This window comes from Fistularia commersonii, chromosome 6, assembly GCF_037954325.1.
Source record: "Fistularia commersonii isolate RoL2024-O1a breed Wild chromosome 6, RoL_Fcom_v1.0, whole genome shotgun sequence".
NCBI classification, from domain to species: Eukaryota; Metazoa; Chordata; class Actinopteri; order Syngnathiformes; family Fistulariidae; genus Fistularia; species Fistularia commersonii.
In genome coordinates, this window is record NC_141289.1 from 3,584,253 (window position 1) to 3,603,773 (window position 19,521).

The 19,521-nt window shown below is 43.0% G+C and overlaps 1 protein-coding gene across 1 annotated transcript in view; it reads left to right on the forward strand.

Moving 5' to 3' along the window:
• clasp1a (cytoplasmic linker associated protein 1a) overlaps positions 1 to 19,521 on the forward strand; it is a 93,609-nt gene that overhangs the window by 37,681 nt on the left and 36,407 nt on the right. The window contains exons 9-20 of the mRNA XM_086147762.1: positions 2,548 to 2,688; positions 5,135 to 5,208; positions 5,306 to 5,398; positions 6,386 to 6,531; positions 7,941 to 8,076; positions 9,040 to 9,110; positions 9,264 to 9,323; positions 14,028 to 14,105; positions 14,177 to 14,344; positions 15,010 to 15,056; positions 15,359 to 15,529; positions 19,494 to 19,517. Coding sequence (XP_086003888.1) covers positions 2,548 to 2,688; positions 5,135 to 5,208; positions 5,306 to 5,398; positions 6,386 to 6,531; positions 7,941 to 8,076; positions 9,040 to 9,110; positions 9,264 to 9,323; positions 14,028 to 14,105; positions 14,177 to 14,344; positions 15,010 to 15,056; positions 15,359 to 15,529; positions 19,494 to 19,517 — 1,209 coding nt within the window. The remainder of the gene's footprint in view (positions 1 to 2,547; positions 2,689 to 5,134; positions 5,209 to 5,305; positions 5,399 to 6,385; positions 6,532 to 7,940; positions 8,077 to 9,039; positions 9,111 to 9,263; positions 9,324 to 14,027; positions 14,106 to 14,176; positions 14,345 to 15,009; positions 15,057 to 15,358; positions 15,530 to 19,493; positions 19,518 to 19,521) is intronic.

Below are 19,521 nucleotides of genomic sequence, written 5' to 3' on the forward strand. Positions count from 1 at the left end.
TCAAGTGACAAATTTCATAGTGAGGAGGATAGTCTAAACCAGACCAGGGGTGGGCAATTATTTTGGCTGTTGGGACGCATTTCTTATCTAATTTTTATGCGCGGGCCAACTAGGTGAACAAAATGAAAACTGCAAATTTAGATATTTTAAATTTTTTGGCATTTTATTTTAATTTTAAAATCATTAATAATAATATAAAATGTACCAACTGACATTGTTTTGGAAAGAAATCAAAAGAAAAAAAAAGAAAAAGGAAAAAATAAGTTTCTTGATTCAATATTGATTGAAAATGCTTGTTAAAATATTTAAAGAAAATAGTTTGGTGGGCCGGATAAAAAAGCAAAACGGGCCGGATGTGGCCCAGATCTGAGCTAGACCTCGAAAAAAATGAACCACAACAAAAGTCGCCGGAGAGCTTTTTCAGGATTAAACGATGACTTGCAGACTGCCAGCTGAAAAAGAAAGCTGCATTTAAAAGAAAATATCAAGTTACGGGTTTGTCGCAACAGGTGATACACAAGCTAGCTAGCACAGTAAACAGCTAACTAATGAAGCTAATGAAGCCCTCAAAACTTTATTTATTATTTATCTATTTTTTTTTTTATTACCGTGCAAAATTATTGTAATTGCCTCATATAAAGTGTAATTGTTGTATTCATATTAATTTTTTTTTTTTTTTTTTTTTTTTTTTATTATTATTGAAGAAGAAAGCTGGATTTAAAAGAAAATATCAAGTTACGGGTTCGTGGCAACAGGTGATACACAAGCTAGCTAGCACAGTGAACAGCTAGCTAATGAAGCTAATGAAGCCCTCAAAACTTTATTTATTATTTATCTATTTTTTTTTATTACCGTGCAAAATTATTGTAATTGCCTCATATAAAGTGTAATTGTTGTATTCATATTAAATTTTTTTTATTTTTTTTTTTATTATTATTATTGAAGAAGAAAGCTGGATTTAAAAGAAAATATCAAGTTACGGGTTCATGGCAACAGGTGATACACAAGCTAGCTAGCACAGTGAACAGCTAGCGAATGAAGCTAACGAAGCCCTCAAAACTTTATTTATTATTTATCTATTTTTTTATTACCGTGGAAAATTATTGTAATTTTCATATATTAAGTGTAATTGTTGTATTCATATTAAGTTTTTTATTATTTGAACCCCCGCACCTCTACCATTTTCATGCATAAAACTGGTCCCTGGTACAAAATAGGTTGTGGACCGCTGATACACACTGTCGTTCACCCATCATATTAAAACACACAACAATCACTCTCTCATTCACACAGCAGATTTGAGCACCGTGGCCTATGAATTCCACCAATTACCAAACATCCATGTCGCACGAGTCCCCATGGAACTGTGAAAAGACCCTGGCTTGGAATAGTTGCTAAAATTGTTCCCGTGTCGTCCGAAGAAACGGCCTCGTTCCCCCAAAAAGGTTCTTGGAGCTGCAAAAGGTTCTTCTAGGCCAATGTTCTTGCAGCTCGATCATGAAAACCCGATGTGTGTCGGTGTTCTGATAAAGTGATTTAGCCACGCAGTGTGGCATTAAAACAGTGGTCTCATCATTCCCCTGTAATTACTTCCTGGTATGGAGGCGGTTTCATTGCTTCTGTGCGTGTGTGTGTTCGTGTGTGTGTGTGTGTGTGTGTGTGTGTGATCCGTGACAACAACAAAAAAAAAAAAAAGGTGATCTCATATCAATAGACCCCTCCCTTTTCTCACCACAAGAATCTTAGGGATAGCAACACACACACACACACACACACACACACACATACACACACACACTCAGAGTGAAAGGGCTGGAGGGGTGGCTCGTCTGGCACTGTGGACGGGGATGCCTGGTGGAGAGGAGGGTGTTTTTCTCGGGGATGAATCAGAGATATGCTGAGGAAGCTGATGTGCAAGAAAATCTGCTCTCGTAAGAACTAACGACGGCTTTTCCTTTATTTATTTTATTTTATTTTTTTTCCCTCCCGTCTTCCCTCGTGTTCGCACATCCAAACGCCTCCTCTCCCTCAACCTGTTGCCCTTTTCAGCCTCGATTCCGACACGTTATCCGACACGAGAACAAAGATCCCGGGGTTTGGGGGGGGGGCCGGGTTTCCCCTGCCAACAAATAGACGCTCTTTTTTTTTTTTTTTTTTTTTAATTCAATCAATAACCTCGGCTTGTTTTGGGTGACGAAAAACCATTTGTACTTTTCTCCGTTAAACAAACTAGGAGATCCGGAGGATGCGCTGGGAAACAGTCACGTCGGGCGGGAGGGTCGTGTTTCCGAGCGCGGCTGCCAAACCGGATTATAATCGTGGAGAGGGGGCGAGATTAACAACGGAAAGCGGTGATATACACAAGACCTGACAGCCTGACATGGGTGTGGGGAGGTGTGTGTGTGTGTGTGTGTGTGTGTTCGGATGAGCCAGGCCATTGCTTCTGGCAGATTAGATGGCGACGAAGGAAAACAGCGGGATCGATTGATGATTTATCCGTCGGTGCTGGTGACTTCTCACGTTAACACACACACTTTTGCGTTGCAGATAAGAACTTCGAAGATGAGGACTCCGTGGATGGAGGTCAGTCCTCCTCTTCCTCATCCTCCAAAGCGCTGTCCAGCAGCAGGAGGACCGTGATCACTTCTGTCCGGAGACCGAGTTTGGCCGCAGCCGCCAAAGCCTCGGGTAGGATACGGGCACCACGCGCATTTTACGACTGCTAAATGCTAAAATGTGAATGCTAAAAATACTCAATATATATTTAAGATCAGGGGGAATTTGTTACAACAGCGTCAGAAAATATTAATATAAATATAAAAGGATGAAGACAATAACAAGGATAGGAACAGATAACAGAATGAGTACAACAGCAAGCATATTTATCTATCTACTGAGCATACTAACACAATATACACTGCTCAAAAAAATAAAGGGAACACTTAAAAAACACATCCTAGATCTAAATGAATGAAATATTCTTATGAAATACTTTGCTCTTTACACAGTTGAATGTGCTGACAACAAAATCACACAAAAATGATCAATGGAAATCAATTGTATCAACCCATGGAGGTCTGGATTAGGAATCACACTCAAAATTAAAGTGTAAAAACAAACTCCAGGCTGATCCAACTTTGATGTAATGTCCTTAAAACAAGTCAAAATGAATCTGTGTTGCTTCCTGAGTGGACACTATGATTTCACAGAAGTGTGATTGACTATAAGGAAATGACCAAAAATGTACTCTGTTGTACAGGTTTCATGCAGTTGTGCATGGTGCAAAAACATATACTGCTCAAAAAAATAAAGGGAACACTTGAACAACACAATGTAACTCCAAGTCAATCACACTTCTGTGAAATCATAGTGTCATAGAGACTGGGAAAGGTGGATTGCAATTTAGCGAGGGACTGCTGTATTTCAGTCGATTGGCACCAGCATTACCTTCTTGATCGACCGATGAAGGAGATTCGATTGGTTTCGATGCGTTGCATTCTCAATTTTCAAGGATTCGAGACTTTTATTGTCCTTACACAGAGTGCAACGAAATTTGTAGACAGCAGCTCTTAAGTTCAGTGTATTCACAACTAACACAAACAAACCTTAAAAGACAGGACACAACACAACAATAACAACATATCTGGGTTGGAAATACAGGACAAAAAATATATTGTAATTTTCGGACCATTAAGCGCACCTGAAAATAAGCCGCACTGGCTAAAAATAACTAAATAAATAAATATATATGTACATACATAGCACTTGTATACTTTGTAACATGAGATATGTACACAGTAAGATTTTACACAGAAACATTTTTTGTGTCAGCAGTTTTTTAAACTTTGAATTAAATACGTACGTACAAATACGATGTGGAAAAGCATTTTTCCGAACAGTGGCTGCTACACGGCTGATGATGAAAAAGATTAAAATTAAATAACACAAGGAAAAGTCCATCCATCCAACGCTATCTTCGTCTTCCTCCTGCGCACTAAAACTATTAAAGTCGTGAATTGAACAGCATTAGAATTTCACTGTAATTTCATTGGTCCAATGTGATGAGTTTAGATGTTTTGGCAGCATTAAGCTGATTAGCCTAAAAAAAATCCATAAATTAGCTGCATCATTGCTTAAGCCATGGCTCACAGTCCGGAATTCATGGTAAAATAACATCTTGAGGAATAAATAGATAAATATGTGGCAAGAAAAACGTAAAAAATTTTTAGATAAAAGGTGGCAAAAAATTCAGTAAGTGTATAGGTGTGTGTGTGTGTGTGTGTGTGTGTGTGTTCCTTGGGGTTGATTGAACAGTACTGTATGTAGGGTTCAGGATTGTGCCAAATTTAGTGCAATGACAGGATCATTCATATTACAACATATGGCTTTTTTCATCAATAAAAACAGACATACAGATAAATATGAACTTTTCATTTAGAGAGTTGCTTTGAAATGAAGATATAAATCAATGTCACATGTTTTGTTACATTAAGCGGACTCGTCTGGCTGAGTCGCTAGTTCTTTTCGTTGCCAGCTAAGGCTAACATTAGCTTAGCGTGTCATTGGGTTAATGTGGTTCTGTATATTATTGGCATTACCAAAGTATTATATTTCTGCATGGCAAGTTTGACGAATATCATGTGTCTTGTCCACTTGATCCCTCCGGAATCTTCATGGAAAACCAAAGTGGATGGATTTTTCAAAGCTCCCACATGTGCCCTTCCCCCATAATACAACTTTAAAAAAAAACAATTGTCCCGTCAGAAATGGGAATCGCAACCATCGAGCTTGTTTTCATTTTTTTAATATAACAATCGATTAACTGCATCGATTCCGAATCGTCCAATTAAGCATCTCAATGCATCTTTGAATCCATCATTTTTTGCAACTCTAATTATTATTGTGGTGGTATCAAGGCAGATAGACCAAATAGTCTAGAATCCCCTCTTATGGGGTACGACACACCCCATAATGCACTGCTTGCACCCAGACACACTGTAAAACTCTGTAGGTATCATCAACGTATTTGAAATAAGAAACAACTGTGTGTGTGTGTGTGTGTGTGTGCGTGTGCGATTAGCTGCAGCAGCATTGCTGGGTAAAATGATCAGCTGGTGTGTTCTTTTCCCTGCAGGTAAAGAAGCCGGTGCCGGCGCGGTGGACGAAGATGATTTCGTCAAAGCTTTTGAAGACGTTCCCTCAGTGCTGGTACTCACATCCGCGTTGGCCGAAAGCACCAAGAACGCTTTTCTAGCCTCACCGCCCCCATATCCCCCCCGAACATTACCCGTGTTTGTTTTTGCAGATCAGCTCCAACAGAGAGCTGGAAGACCAGCTGGGCAAGATCAGGGAGATCCTGTCCGACGACAAGCATGACTGGGAGGACAGGGTGATAGCTGTGAGATGCGCACACACACACACACACACACATACACACGAGCACGCAAAGAAACCTGGAGGTTGGGATACATTCATGCATCAGCACACATCTCCGTGTCGACACACACATCTGCGGACGATGACTTGAAAGGGAACTTGCCTGGGAGGAGTAATAGTCATAATTATGATATACTAGTTGTCTTGTACTAGAATGTGTTGTTGACGAAGCAGAAAGAATTGTTGTTTCTTTAAAAAATACAATTTCAAACACATATTTGAGCCCAGGAGTGCCGCTATTGTTTTATTAGCGCAATGCGTGCTGGATTGATGAAGTATACAGGTTGCTCATGCTAACTTTGGCTAACTTTGGTTAGCGGTACATACAGTAATAATGCTACGTTGTGTTGATTTTGGATGCAGTTTGCATTTTTATTCCATTTTGTTTGCACGGTACGGTAAAATGAAAGGGACCGAATGTTGACGGCTTATGAGTGAAAAGATTTTACAATTTTACACAAATTAAGATATTTTGAGAGATTTTATCATTTCACATTTGCTGATTCAAATATTGAACAAATAGGATATTAACATTATGGTAAGCGGGATACCTTTAACACACAGAGGTGTCAGTGTGCACACACACACACACACACACATACACTTAGATCAAGACACACATTTTGTCCACAGACACTCACATTTGAATCTGCTGACAATGACTTTAACACACAGAGGCAGACGTCAGTATGTGCAAACACACACACTCACACACATCACACAGTAAACAACACAAATGTACAAGCGCAAACTAAGACATAATCACTTCCAGAATTCATCACAAAGTGACTTTAACAAACAGAGACATCCCCAACACACACACACACACACACACACACACACACACAACAGGGATGTTGCTAAAGGGCAAATTGATGTCATACCCCTCTTCTCTCCACATCAGTGTCTCTCAGAGCACAGAAATAGTTTCTTCTTCCTCTTCCTTCAGCTGAAGAAGGTACGCTCGCTGATCCTGGCCGGGGCCACCGAGTACGACGGCTTCCCGCAGCAGCTGCGCCTCCTGGAGGCTCCCCTCAAGTTGTCGGCCAAAGACCTGCGCTCCCAGGTGGTCCGCGAAGCCTGCATCACGCTGGGGTAAGACGCTCCTTCCAAAATATTAGCAACTCCATCACGTACCATTTTTACCGAGTGCGAGAGTGACATGCTAGCGATACATTCACATTAATGTGATGGATAATATTGCAGCCGGGCGATCATTTCGTAATTTTATACCCCACCCATAGATCACTGTCGGCGGCGGTGGAGCCACGTTAATTCCGGAGTGTGTAACCGATGAGGCGCTGCGTCACAGTCAGCTGATATGGCTGCTGTTTAAAGAAAATAAATGTCAAAACCATAAAGAAGCAGAAATTCGCGACGTTGCGCTTGACAAACTGACACCTTGGCTTTAGGCTGTAGACACTCGGAGAGCAATGTGCAGTAATAAAAAGTCCATTCAATCGAAAACACCTGTCACTCCGCTTTCCTGACATTTCGTAATCTTACCAACTCATTGGTCCATTGAGAAAATTCATAAATAGGTTAAATTTATAATATAATACAGTAATACCTCGACGTCCGGGTTTATTTGTTCAGTGGCCGAGCTGGCAACACAAATTGCTTATAGATCGAATTAAATTTCCCTGTGAAAATGAATTTAAACGCTATTTAAATGCTAAGTATTTTCTTTCACTACGTGTTTTTACTTAAGAAGACTTTACTTAATAGATAAAAAAGTGAAACCTTCGTTCCATGAGCGAGCTCGTAATTCAATTATGTATAATTAATATCAATATCAAATGAATAATAATCAATATTACATTTCTGCATTAAAAGTAATTGAAATGCTATTAGTCCATTCTTGTCTCCTGTTTGTTTTTGTTATGTTTTGATTATAAATATGCACTTTAGAAGCAACAATTCATGGATGAAAAATAGCAATACATAATAAAAGAGAATGTAAAGAAATAAACCTGTTGGTCTTGAGGATCGGACGTAGATGTCGACCCAAGTCGACAACATACGCATCTCGCTCAAGTTTTAAGGAATTATGTAAAAAAAATATATATGTATAATAAAAGTCAATGTAAATAGATAAACTGTTAAGTTTAGATACTTTGAAGATCGGATGAAGATGCTGGTGGAGGAGTTTTGCTGAGGACTTTGGGGGAGTTTTTTGTATCGCTTAACTCAACTTATTCGCTACAGTTTATTGCTAAATTCTACTGGCGCACTATGCTACACTTTATCGCAAAACTTAATTGCTGCTTTTCTAATTGATTCATTTTTCATTTCAACTAATCTTCTTCTTCTCCGTCTTCACTGACCTGTACCTTTTTTTTGCCGCACTTTCCCGCTTTCGCTTTCAGGGCCTTTCGATAAAAATCTGCTTGTGTCTTCCTCTCTTTCAAAAATGTTTTGAAAATGAGCGAGACCCCCGAAGCTCCTAGAGACACCGCTTTCCTGTTTTTAACTCAGTGTCCTCCTGCTTTTTCCCCATCTAGACATTTGTCATCGGTGCTCGGCAACAAGTTCGACCACGGAGCCGAGACCATCATGCCCATGCTGCTTAACCTGGTGCCGAACACCACCAAGGTCATGGCCACGTCCGGGGTGGCCGCCATCCGCCTCATCCTGCGGGTAAAAGGAGGATTGATGCCGAGAGGGAGGGCAAGGGCCGGGAAATGAGTATCGCTGTAGAAATAGAAATAATGTCTAAAAGGTTAGAGCTCAGAATGTCATGATTTTGGATTAAAAACAGCCCATTTCGCGCCGTAGGAACTTTTTGCAGTTCCTGGAACCTTTTAAAGATTTTAAAAATTCAACATAGGAGCCAGGACCTCAGGCTCCCGAGGCAGGGTCTTTTTACAATTCCATAGGAATTCGAATAATTTTGATGCTTGGTGATTGGTCGAAGTCACAAGCCATGCCCATTACCTCCTTGCACACAAGGAGCCCCATTTTTAAAAACTATTGCGGTTACATCTCAGCTGTTGCGAAAGAATGAACACAACTAGCGAGGAATGGATCGACGAAGAGGTCCGAGCTCACGACACCAGATGTCCAGGGCCTGCAAAGGAATATAAACATTTGGGCCAAAACAAGTCCAGTTAGCCAATGGCGGGGGGTTTGCACAGGGCGAAGCATAGTAGGGAGTAAAAAAAAACACTGCAACCCATCCGATACTCCATGGTTCTTATTCCAGTCGAGCAAAACGTGGATGCTGTGGCAAATTAGCTCTCCCTGTTGACTTCCTCTTCTTCTCCGCGGCGCCGGTTTGTTTTTAAATGTAGCATTTAAGGTGTCGCAGACACTTGCATCACACGGGTCGCTATCGCAGTCGCTTACTGCTTGTGACAATGCATTTAAAAAGTTCCCAAGGGCTAGTGATGGAACGACATTCGAGCTGGACACTGTTTGTGCTAAGTTCGTCGAACTTTTCAATCCCAAAGTCTCCACTAACTATTTTCAGCCATATTAGCCGACGGGAGGAGATAAACATGCATTCTGTCTATTTATTGCTTTACCGTATTTCTGCCACCTTGAGAGATAATGCGAGATGTCGCTTCGAAGTTTGACTTTTCTTTGTCGTTTGTCTCCCAGCACACACACTACCCTCGCCTCATCCCCATCATCACCAGTCACTGCTCCTCCAAGTCCCCAGCGGTGCGACGGTAAGACGCAGCTGTAGTACAAGTACAAGCTAGCAGGCCGATAAAAACATGTGGTACTTGCGCTATTCATTTGTTTACGTTTTTTTTCCACCATGCTAACTGAAGTATCTTGCGAGAATCGCGATGTTTCTGATTTCCTCACACTCTCCCCAGACGCTGTTATGAGTTCTTGGAGCTCATGTTACAAGAGTGGCAGAAAAATCCGCTGGAAAGGTGAGCTTGCGACCAAGAAGTGTAAAAACTTCCTGTCTCCTGTGTCACATGGGTTTCAGCACTTTCACCACAATGGATTTTAAACTCTCTCGAGTTTAAAATTGATCTTTTCATCGCTCCTGCTAAACACTCACAAGTAACATCTATTTATCTGTTTTAAATGATAAATTGAAAGATGCTTGTCAGAGGCCTTCTCGTGCACACTGACACCCTCTCATAGCACTCAAGTCAGATTTTAGCAATTAAAACGCTAAATCCAGTGGCGGGCCGTGCATTTTACACCTAGGCCTTCAGTGGTCCTCCCCGGTCAGTCTATCCACCCCCAATAATTAGTTTATGGCTATCAAAAAAAACATTTTATTATGCAGAAATGCAGATAAGATAAGATAAGATAAGATAAGATAAGATAAGAAAACTTTATTTACCCCGAAGGAAATTGTTGTGCCAGAGTTTCAAGCAAAACATAACAATAATAGATGATAGTCGGAAGAAAGTAAGATAGATAACTCTTGTAGTTCAGAAGCCACAGTAAATGCCTTTATAAATGAATATATATTTATTTATAAATAAATGCCACCACCAAGGAGCTCCACTGAACGCCACAGGAGGTCTTTCCTCCCTAAGGCTATCAGACTTTTTAATCCCTCTTCCTTCAGCCGAAGGGAATATTCAAATCTGTGTACTTTTTAAGACCTTAAAACACTTGATAGCCTTAACTTTGACACTTTATATTTTATTTGTATGTCTTATTCTCCCTCCTTCCTACTATTATCTATTATTGTTATGTTTTACTTGAAACTCTGGCACAACAATTTCCTTCGGGATAAATAAAGTTGTTCTTATTCTTATTCTTATAGCAAACAGCTGCGACACATAAAAAACACCAATAATAGCCTTATAAACTTGCAGTATTATTAAGGAAAATAGCAACATTTTACTCACCAGAATTCTGATCATTTGTAGACAAAATCCATCCTCCTTCCTTTCCTCAAATAGAGTTCTATTATTCTGTGGTACAGATTATCCGTGCGCTTCGTCTCCAAGCACTCCCAGTAATAAAAATTTGCAGTGTACCTTGGAGCCTGTAAGCCAGGGGTACCGGTCGTAGTTCGTGGCTTGAAAATGTCAGACAAATCCTTTTCCTGGTTGTGACAGGTTCGTTAGCTTAGGAGTTACCCGGCCTTTCTTTACTATGTCCAGCTTTTCTTCAAAACTCCATCTAGAAAACGGCTTTAACAATATATTAGCAACTAAATCCGTTTCTTCTCCTCCTGCAGCCATTGTGGGTTGACAATGCCGAAATTAAACAAACACAACTATATTTCTATTCGCAGCTCGCTAGTACGCTTCCCCTCGCTAAGACACTTGTCCACTTTCTGACTATGCAATCAGAGGGTGTGAATACATTACATTACATTACATTTGGCAGACGCTTTTATCCAAAAACTTACAATAGACGACATAAGCACTGCAAATAACACTTGCAAATACAAGATGCTGACGTTGCTGTAGCCTGCTAGAAGGCTTTGACGTCACCAACTCAAAATCTGATTGGTTGAAGCAACAGCGTCATCAACACTTATTATTTGCGTAAAGAGCTTGCAGAACTGATTGTGCAGGCCCCCCCCCCACAGGCAGATTCCTTTGACTTTGACCCTGCCTGGCAACAGATTATGGCTGAAATGTGATTGGTTGATATGAAAATGCATGTCTGGAAGCCGCACAACCAGGAGAAAAGCTTTGAAAGGAAGTGAACAGAGCATTTGGAATTATTTAATAAGTATTCATGGACAAAATATAATTAACATTTGTGATTCAGATATTTTTTTTAGGCCAGCAAAGAAGGCCTTGCAGGCCCTAACGGCCCACCACTGGCCAAATCATAACACCATTGTCCCCTGCCACTCTCCATATGGAGCAGGTCTGGACCACCACTCTTTAAGATTCCACGAGCGTGCACTTGGTGACATCAGCGAGGAAACAACTGACCATTACCGGATAGAACAGTGGACAGATCTGAGCTCAATGCAGACAGCCTCAACCAGTTGGGGAGGAAATTAATAACAGTTGCGCCAACAGTGAATAGTTGACATGATACAATAACAGCTTTAATATTCATAAAAGAAAAACCCGAAGGGCATCTGAGCATCGCTACTGTAGAACAAGCCGTGCCCAGGGACTTAGTAACAGATCTGAGGTTACTGTCATACACTGATGAAAGAACAGGATAGAACGAGTGGGAGGAATGAGAGAAGGGCATCATGGGATATCCCTGAGAAGACTAAGCCTATGGCATTATAACCAGGAGCTAGCCCAGTGCTACCTACAAGAACGGTGTCAAGGCTCTTCTTAAACAAAGATACTCAATTAGTAACCCTTTCTGGCAAAAGCAGAAATGCAAAGTTTCTGAATGATGGCAAAGTGACCACTCAAACTCCGGGGACCGGAGGACAGAGAGCGCCAGCTTTGTGTAGTATGATGTTTATTATGTTAAGACCTAAAACCAGATGTTTCCATCTGCCTCACATTCTGTTGTTCACGTGCCACAGCCTCAGGGGGCTCCACCCCAACTCAAATGCCTTTCTCAAGCCTGTGTTTCCTCTTCTTCGTCTCTTCCTTACAACCGCTCCCTTCATGGGTAGCCACAGCAAATGAGCCTCCATCTAACCCTCTTCTCTCACACCAACAATCTTCAGGTCCTTTTTCCCTCATCAGTCTTGCTGCCTGGCAGTTCCAACCCCAGCATCCTCTTACCAACGTCTACACCATCCTTCCTCTGTACATGTCCAAACCATTTCCGTCAGACTTTATCTCCAAATCATCTAACGTGCTCTCCCTCGGATGGACTCCTGATCCTATCCGTCCTCCTCAGTCCCCAAGAGAACCTCTTCGCTGCTGCCTCCAGCTCTGCTTCCTGTTTTTCCCTCAGTGCTACTGTCTCTAAAGCATACAACATCGCTGGTCTCCCCTCCATCTGCTACACTTTTCCCTTCACTCAGGCTGGTACCTTTTTTTTATCACCCAACTTTCCTCCACCCGGTCCAATTGCTTGCACGTTTTTTCACCTCTTCTCCACCCTCTCCATTGCTCTGGACCCTCCTTAAAAACCTACACCTTCTTTATCTCCACTCCATTTACCCACAAGGGCCCACTTGGGTCCCTCTCATTGACACACATGTACTCTGTCTTGCTGCTTCAGTCCTTCCAAAGCATACCTCCCCCTCTCTAGATGTTCTTTCACCTGCTCCCTGGTCTCACTGTAGATCACAGTGTCATCTGCAAAACATCGGAGTCCATGGGGAATTCTGTTGGGGTATCCTTTACCGCTGCAAACGAGAAGGGGCTCAGAGATGATCCCTGATGTTGTCCCAGCTCCATCTTAAACTTCTCTGTCACACCTACGTCACCCTCCTAGCTGTCTCAGAGCTCTCATACATGTCCTGCACCAGTTTTACAAATTTTTCTGCCACTCCTCATACAGTACTGCAGTTCCTCTTTTGGCACCCTGTGGTATGCTTTTTCCAGACCTATACTATGATGGTCCAAATGCTAGAACTACATAACAAAATGATGAATCTCAAGATGGACGTCTAGGTTATTTGTCACAGAAACACAGCGTTATCAACATTTCATGCTTTTGTTTTTACTTTGTTACGCTTGAGGTTACTTAAGTAGGGGAGTAAACCCTCTGTCCAAAGGAGTAAAAAGAATGCACCTTAATTCTTTTAATTGCTACAAATCCTGAAAGCCCCGGGAGAAATCATGAATGGCCCGACCCTCCAACTTGCGGCGTTAGCGTGTTAGCTCCCTACAGGGCAACTACGACCGAGGGTCATTCTCAGAACTGCTGACAATATCAGTCTTTTTTTGCCGGACAGGTTATCGGACGCTCGGACACACCATCCCGTCAACATTACTGCCAAGAAAATTTATAGTCACAAGCTACAATTTAATCACGTCAAATATTTAAGTGCCTCTGATCATTTTTCTCACGCCTGCAGCCGCCGTCAATCCATCTGGAGTCCGCCAGTCGCGCCGTGACATTAAAATAAATAGTTTTCCCCGCCGAGGCTTCAAAGTGAGCGATGACACTAATGGGCCTTAATAGAAACACGGCCCGACGCTCATTCAATCCAGTCTTCCGTCGTCTGAAAAATGAACGATATTTTAACGAGAGCACCAGGTCAATGCCTTCATCTGCGTTAGGATGCAGAGGAGGTGAGAGCGGCGCGCCGGAACCTGGTTTAAAATAGATAAATATTTATTTCACACTGTTGTGGTCATGGGTTACCGGGCAGATTTAGCAACTACTTTATCATGCCTAGCTGGTGCTACTGCCGCCACACCAAAACGTTGACATAACCAACACAGTGTGTGTCTGACAGACATGGGTGTGATGTTAGCGTGCATCACACACACTAACACACACACACACACACACACACACACACACACACACACACACACACACGATGGCATTTGCTAACATTTTTGGCTCCGCGCGCCGCTGATGATGGCCGTTTTAATTGATGAGGGCTGACGAGGGAGCAGCTTTCCGTCTCCGCGATCGCGACAGACCCCCCCCCCCACACACACACACACACACACACACACCCGCCCCCGGCTGGGGCTTTAAAAAGCCCGCGAGAAAGCAAGTGGCTGAGATTTAACCATGTTCCCGTGCTGTCCCTGTCTCCATCCCAGGCACGTGGCTCTCCTGATGGAGACCATCAAGAACGGCATCCACGACGCCGACTCCGAGGCCCGCTCCATCGCCAGGAAGTGAGTGTTCCGCCGCAGACTCGCACGCCGCTTTTTCGAATCTAAACGCCTCTCGACCCTTCTTTCCTCAGGTGTTACTGGGGTTTCCACGGCCACTACAGCCGGGAGGCGGAGCATCTGTTCCACACGCTGGAGTCCACCTATCAGAAGGCCCTCCAGTCACACCTGAAGAACGCCGACAGCATCGTTTCTCTACCTCAGTCCGACCGCTCCTCCTCGTCCTCCCAGGAGAGTCTCAAGTAAGGAACTTGAAGATCTACAATTTGAGACATTTAGACAAGAAATTATTTTCCATCGGGTCTGACTCCCACTCCCCACATCCCTGCATAAATTATATTTTTTGTCTTTTCCACCATGTATCCCCTCTTCCTCCTTCCGTCTCTCGGTCAGAATTGATCGGGAGGAGCGTCAAACGTGTCTTTTATTGAACACTGGGTGTTCGCGTGAGATGCTGATCATTCCCGGAGACACGGCCACGCGCACACACACACACACACACACACACACACAGGTTTTGAGATTCCCCGTGGTATTGTGGCTAATGACCTCATAGTTGATGCATCAGGCAGCAGCTATTTCCCGACATCCTGTTCATGTGTGTGTGTGTGTGTGCAGGTGTTGGCATGTGCGTGCACAGGTGCTCGTGGGTGTCAACTAGTGTGTGTGTGTGTGTGTGTGTGTGTGTGTCCACACACGCATACACTCAGTGTAATTGAGTTCATCACATCTGGGGCGTTTGGTGTTGTTGTTTTTGCTTTTAGCTCTTTAAATGGGGTTTCAATTTTTCCTCAATAGTAAACGTCCCATCAATAATTCCTGATATTTCACTTTTCAAATTTTCCAGAATCAAAATGCCTATTAAAATAAATGAAACAATAATTCTCTTAATTTGTTGCCTTTTCAGCCGACCACTGTCCGTGAAGAGCGTCATCGGCGGCAGCATAACAAGGAGTGAGTCTGCGTTTTGTCCTCTTTTAATACGAAAACAACCTTTTTTACTCTTTGCTGATGTTACACAGAACTAATAACTCATAGTGAATATATTGGAAGACAAATGTTGGAATTGAAGCTGCCAGATAGGAGGTCTAGAGGAGAGAAAGGAAATTAAGGTAGAATAGGTTCAGATGGAGAAGGTTGATTCGCTGTGGCAAACAGAAAAAAAAAATGCTATTATTTGCTTTACACGTTATATATTATCTTTACATGTATGAAAATTATGACATTATTCGTCCCCTCCCTCCTCCTTCCTGCAGGTAAGCTGGTGAGCGCCAGGACTCCCACCGCGCCGGGTTCCCTCCAGCGCTCCCGCAGCGACATCGATGTTGACGCCGCCTCCAACGCCATGTCACGGTTGTCCAAAGGTCCTTCCTCATCCCCGTATAGCTCAGCTTCCACCCTCCCCCCTCGCTGCTATGGATCATTAGGTAAAATTGATTTCCGATTCAGTCAGTCAGTCGACTTAACACCTCGGGGGGCAAAAAAAAAAAAAAAAAAGGAAATAAAAGAAAAGGCTGCACAGCTATTTGACTTGCAAGTTCTGAATGCTCGGCTTCTGCATGACCGGAGTCACGCGCTATCGCTCTCCCATCAAAACCAAGCGAGGGACAAACCAAAACGCAGGAATACGAACGCCTGCCGATGATCGACCCACTCAATTCTGAGTGATTTGTTCAATCTCATCTCCTCGAGATATTCAATCATCCACATTGGTTGTAATTAAATCTCAGGACTCTGATATATTGGTTATAAACTCATAAGTATCTGTCTGAATTCCCTATCATTTATTTTGACTACAGTCATTTACAAGCTGTGGTTTCAACCGAGCGATCATAATTTGTTAACTGGACTTAACTAACGGGTTCTAATTGAATTACCCGCAAGACTGGTCCTGCTGAAATGAGAGAAATCATACTTAACCCTCTGATCGTAGACGCGCCACAGAACCATTTCTGCTTTGCTTATTTAATGTCCTGCATTGCTTTGGCTGCACGTTTGTTATCTTTTGCACTTCCTTGTTCATGAGCCTGGGTTGAACTGAACCCGTCAAAGGTTGTAGAGGAAAAAAAACAAAAAAAGGATTCTTTACGGAAACTCCAAAACACTCTCTCTGAAATACACCCAGCTCTTTTCTCCATGGGGTGTCCCTTGACAGTCCCCACTAACAAGACTGAATGTCTGTAAAACAGTCATATCATTGCTAGCTTCATATTTCGTGGGAAATTTGTGAACGAGTGAATAAATAAATCCAAAAATCCACCTCATTAGATTCTTTTTTATGTAGTTTCGCACAGTAAAGGTTATTGGATGTGCGCCGTAGGACAATTCAGCTTCAGTTACCGAACCGACTCAGCTGAAATGCTTAGCTAGTTGTAGCGGCAGAAATCCCTTCAAGTTAATGGCCTGCACACACACCGCAAGAAGCGATAGGTTTGTTCAAAACAAAACGCTCAGGGGAGTCAGGAGTTCTCGCGGCTTGCTCTCGATACATCGCGCGCTTTCTGAGAACTGCGTGTGATTGGGTAGAATTTTGAAGCGGGCGTGGTTAATGCGGACAAGCATACGTGTCATACCCGCTGTTGTGCTGGCGGGAAAAGTTGTGCAGTGGTGACCGAAAGTATCTATGTATAGCTCTCACAAGGCATGTGTGAGATAGTAACTCTTGGAAAGAGGTAGCCTGAACGTGCGCAGAGGAGAGCTTCTGTTGCAAAAGGTAGCAATACTGACATATTCACAAAGGCCAACTACGTATGGCGCATGCCAAAGTGGGCGGGGCTTATGATGACATCCTGGGAGTTAAGCATTTGAGTTAGTCGGGAAGTATGAAATGTCATGGCCACAACTAAATTTATTTTTCATCGGTTATTGTCAAATTTTGTTGCGGCAACTTGATATCTCAGATGGTGGGGAGTTTCCAGTATTTAACCGCAGGGGTTGATCCAAGTTGAGAGGGTTCTTAATTTTGCTGCAGCTGGGTTGAATGGTTTGTAATGTCAAGATGTGCGTCATCATTTGTGTGCTTTTTGGGGAACTAAAGTTACGACTTCCAGGGACTCCCCTTAGTTTGAATCTCATTAGGTAATCCTAACGCCTAAGTGTAGGTTGCGTAAAGCAAGAAGTTCACTTGGGCTGAAGCTTGGATGGTAATTGTAGAGGCCTGATTTGGGATGTTGAACTCTCAGCAAACGGTTCTGTTAGCAGGTTTTGATCTGTCTTGGGATGGATCTCACCACAGTCATGCATGTAGGTATGTACATATGTCAAAGATCCCCTCTTCTGTTTAGCAACAGTCTCTCCAGTTTGACAAAGATTGCCTTTTCGACTCCTCCCTGGACAGAATGTTGACCTTGGTGTCTTCAAAGAAACGTCCCTTGTCCTTGAGGTGCGAGAGGGCCACCGAGTCCTGCCCACAAGTGGTGGCTCTCCTGTGTTGATATAGAGGTCATCACTATCCTCTCTGCACTTACCAGCATTTACCATATTCTCAATCTTGTATCTGAGTGTTCTGTCCTTGGGTTGCACCAGTCTTTGCCTTAGGGTGATGTGGGGTTTGTTGAAAACCCTTCATGGTTTTTGAGAAATACCAGCAATGTGCGGTATTTCCATGTCCTTGCATGTCTGTCGTCCTCCTATTCTGTTTTTTTTTTTTTCTGTCAGTTTCTGTTTTGGCCCACTTCGGTAGATTTTAAGCCTTTGCAAACACGTAGGACATGTTTCCCTACTTCAGCTATGTTGAGTGTGTGCTGTGAAAACTTCCAGCTCTTGTTTCTTGATTTTAACCCATGTGTCATCCACGTACCTCAACCAGTGGGTTGGAGGTTTGCCCTTAAAAAAGGAGTGTGCCCACGTCTCCACTTGGGCACAGGTAGGCCACTTTCTGAGATACTGAAGAGCCAGTGACGCATCCATGTTTCTGTCTGTAGAAGAAGCTATTGTACTTGGAATAAGTGAAGGCAGAGGTCCAGAGGGGCACAGCTATGGTCCGTTGTCAGGTTGGCTTCATCGCCCAGGGCGTTCAGTCCTTTAGTAGTCGGCCCCTCACTGCTGTGACTGTAAGCAATGTGGGCATGCATGGGAAAAGTGAGGTTATGTCAAAGGACACCATGGTTTGATTTGTTCAACCCCTTGAATTCTGGATTATGGTGTGTGGTGTTACCAACTTCGGGAAGTTGCTGGTGAAGAAATTGATACTGCTGATGATGGGTCCAAGTGGGTCTACCTTCTTGGGGTTTTTTTGTTTCAGGTGATAGTGGTTGTGGTTTGACAACTTTTTCAAATTGTTTTAAACAACTGACTACTTTTTACTGCCATTCATTGGTTGGGTCCCGTTTCAAGGCTTCGTATATTGCTGTGAATCTGAGTGGTTTGTCCAGTGTGCTTAGTGTGGTAACCTTTACTGTCCCATATCACTGTGCAACTTACCTTTGGTGAGGCTGCACTGAAGACAGCGCCATCTTTTCCTCATGTTAGGTTGTATGTAAGATGTTTTGGACTGGAGACTGCCACAGAAACTTGGTTTTGTTTGCCTTCTGAATCAAGAATGTTGCATACAGCTGTTTGTGATGTGGTCTACTACCAGGTTTCAGTCTGATTTGACTGCAGTTTTCTGCCTTTTGGAACAAACTTTAGTCGGGCTCACTTGATGGCTGGATACCCAGCTACCCAGCTCTTGTTGTCACTTCTTGTTCCTTGTCAGGACTTCACTAGATTGGTACCCTCTCAGTTCTTTTTATAGCTCTGTATGCTTTGTTCTTGAGCAAATTTCTTGCTTCTTGCGGAGGACTACAGGCCTGTAGCTTGCCAAGCAAGCAGAAATTTTAGTTCAAGGAAGTAAGAGGACTCGCTGTACATCTTAGCTTATGCTAGCCATGTGACTTAGCGTAATTACCCTACTCTTCAGAAATCTTACCTCAAGTCAGCTTTCTGACTTATGTCTACCCAATCCAGCTAGATAGCCGACTTGTTGATAAGATAACACCCTTGTTTATAAATCATTAGCAAGGTGGGCTCCTCTTCCTTTTTTTTTTTTTGTGCACGGACGCTCCGAGGGCTCTGGAACTCCGTATTTAAGGTTTGACGGACGGGGTTGATGAGGCGGACACCGACACCGACACTTCAAGCTAAATGGGGGTATTTGAGACATCCCCTCCCAGTAAACATGACATTTTCTTTAATTTGTCTCGTCATGCAGAAACCTCACCCCTTCCCCTTATCTCCCCACAAAAGCCCCCCCCCTCAGCTCACTGTACTGATGATGAAGAGACCCTTTGCTGACCCACTCACTCCTCCTCCTGCCGAAACTGTCACTAATGTCTCCCTCTATACCTCTCCTCCTCCTCCTCTTCCTCTTCCTACTCGCTGCTGCACCGCCTTTCTTAAATGCCCAAAAAGATGGCACTTCGGGTAAAAGCGATGGTAA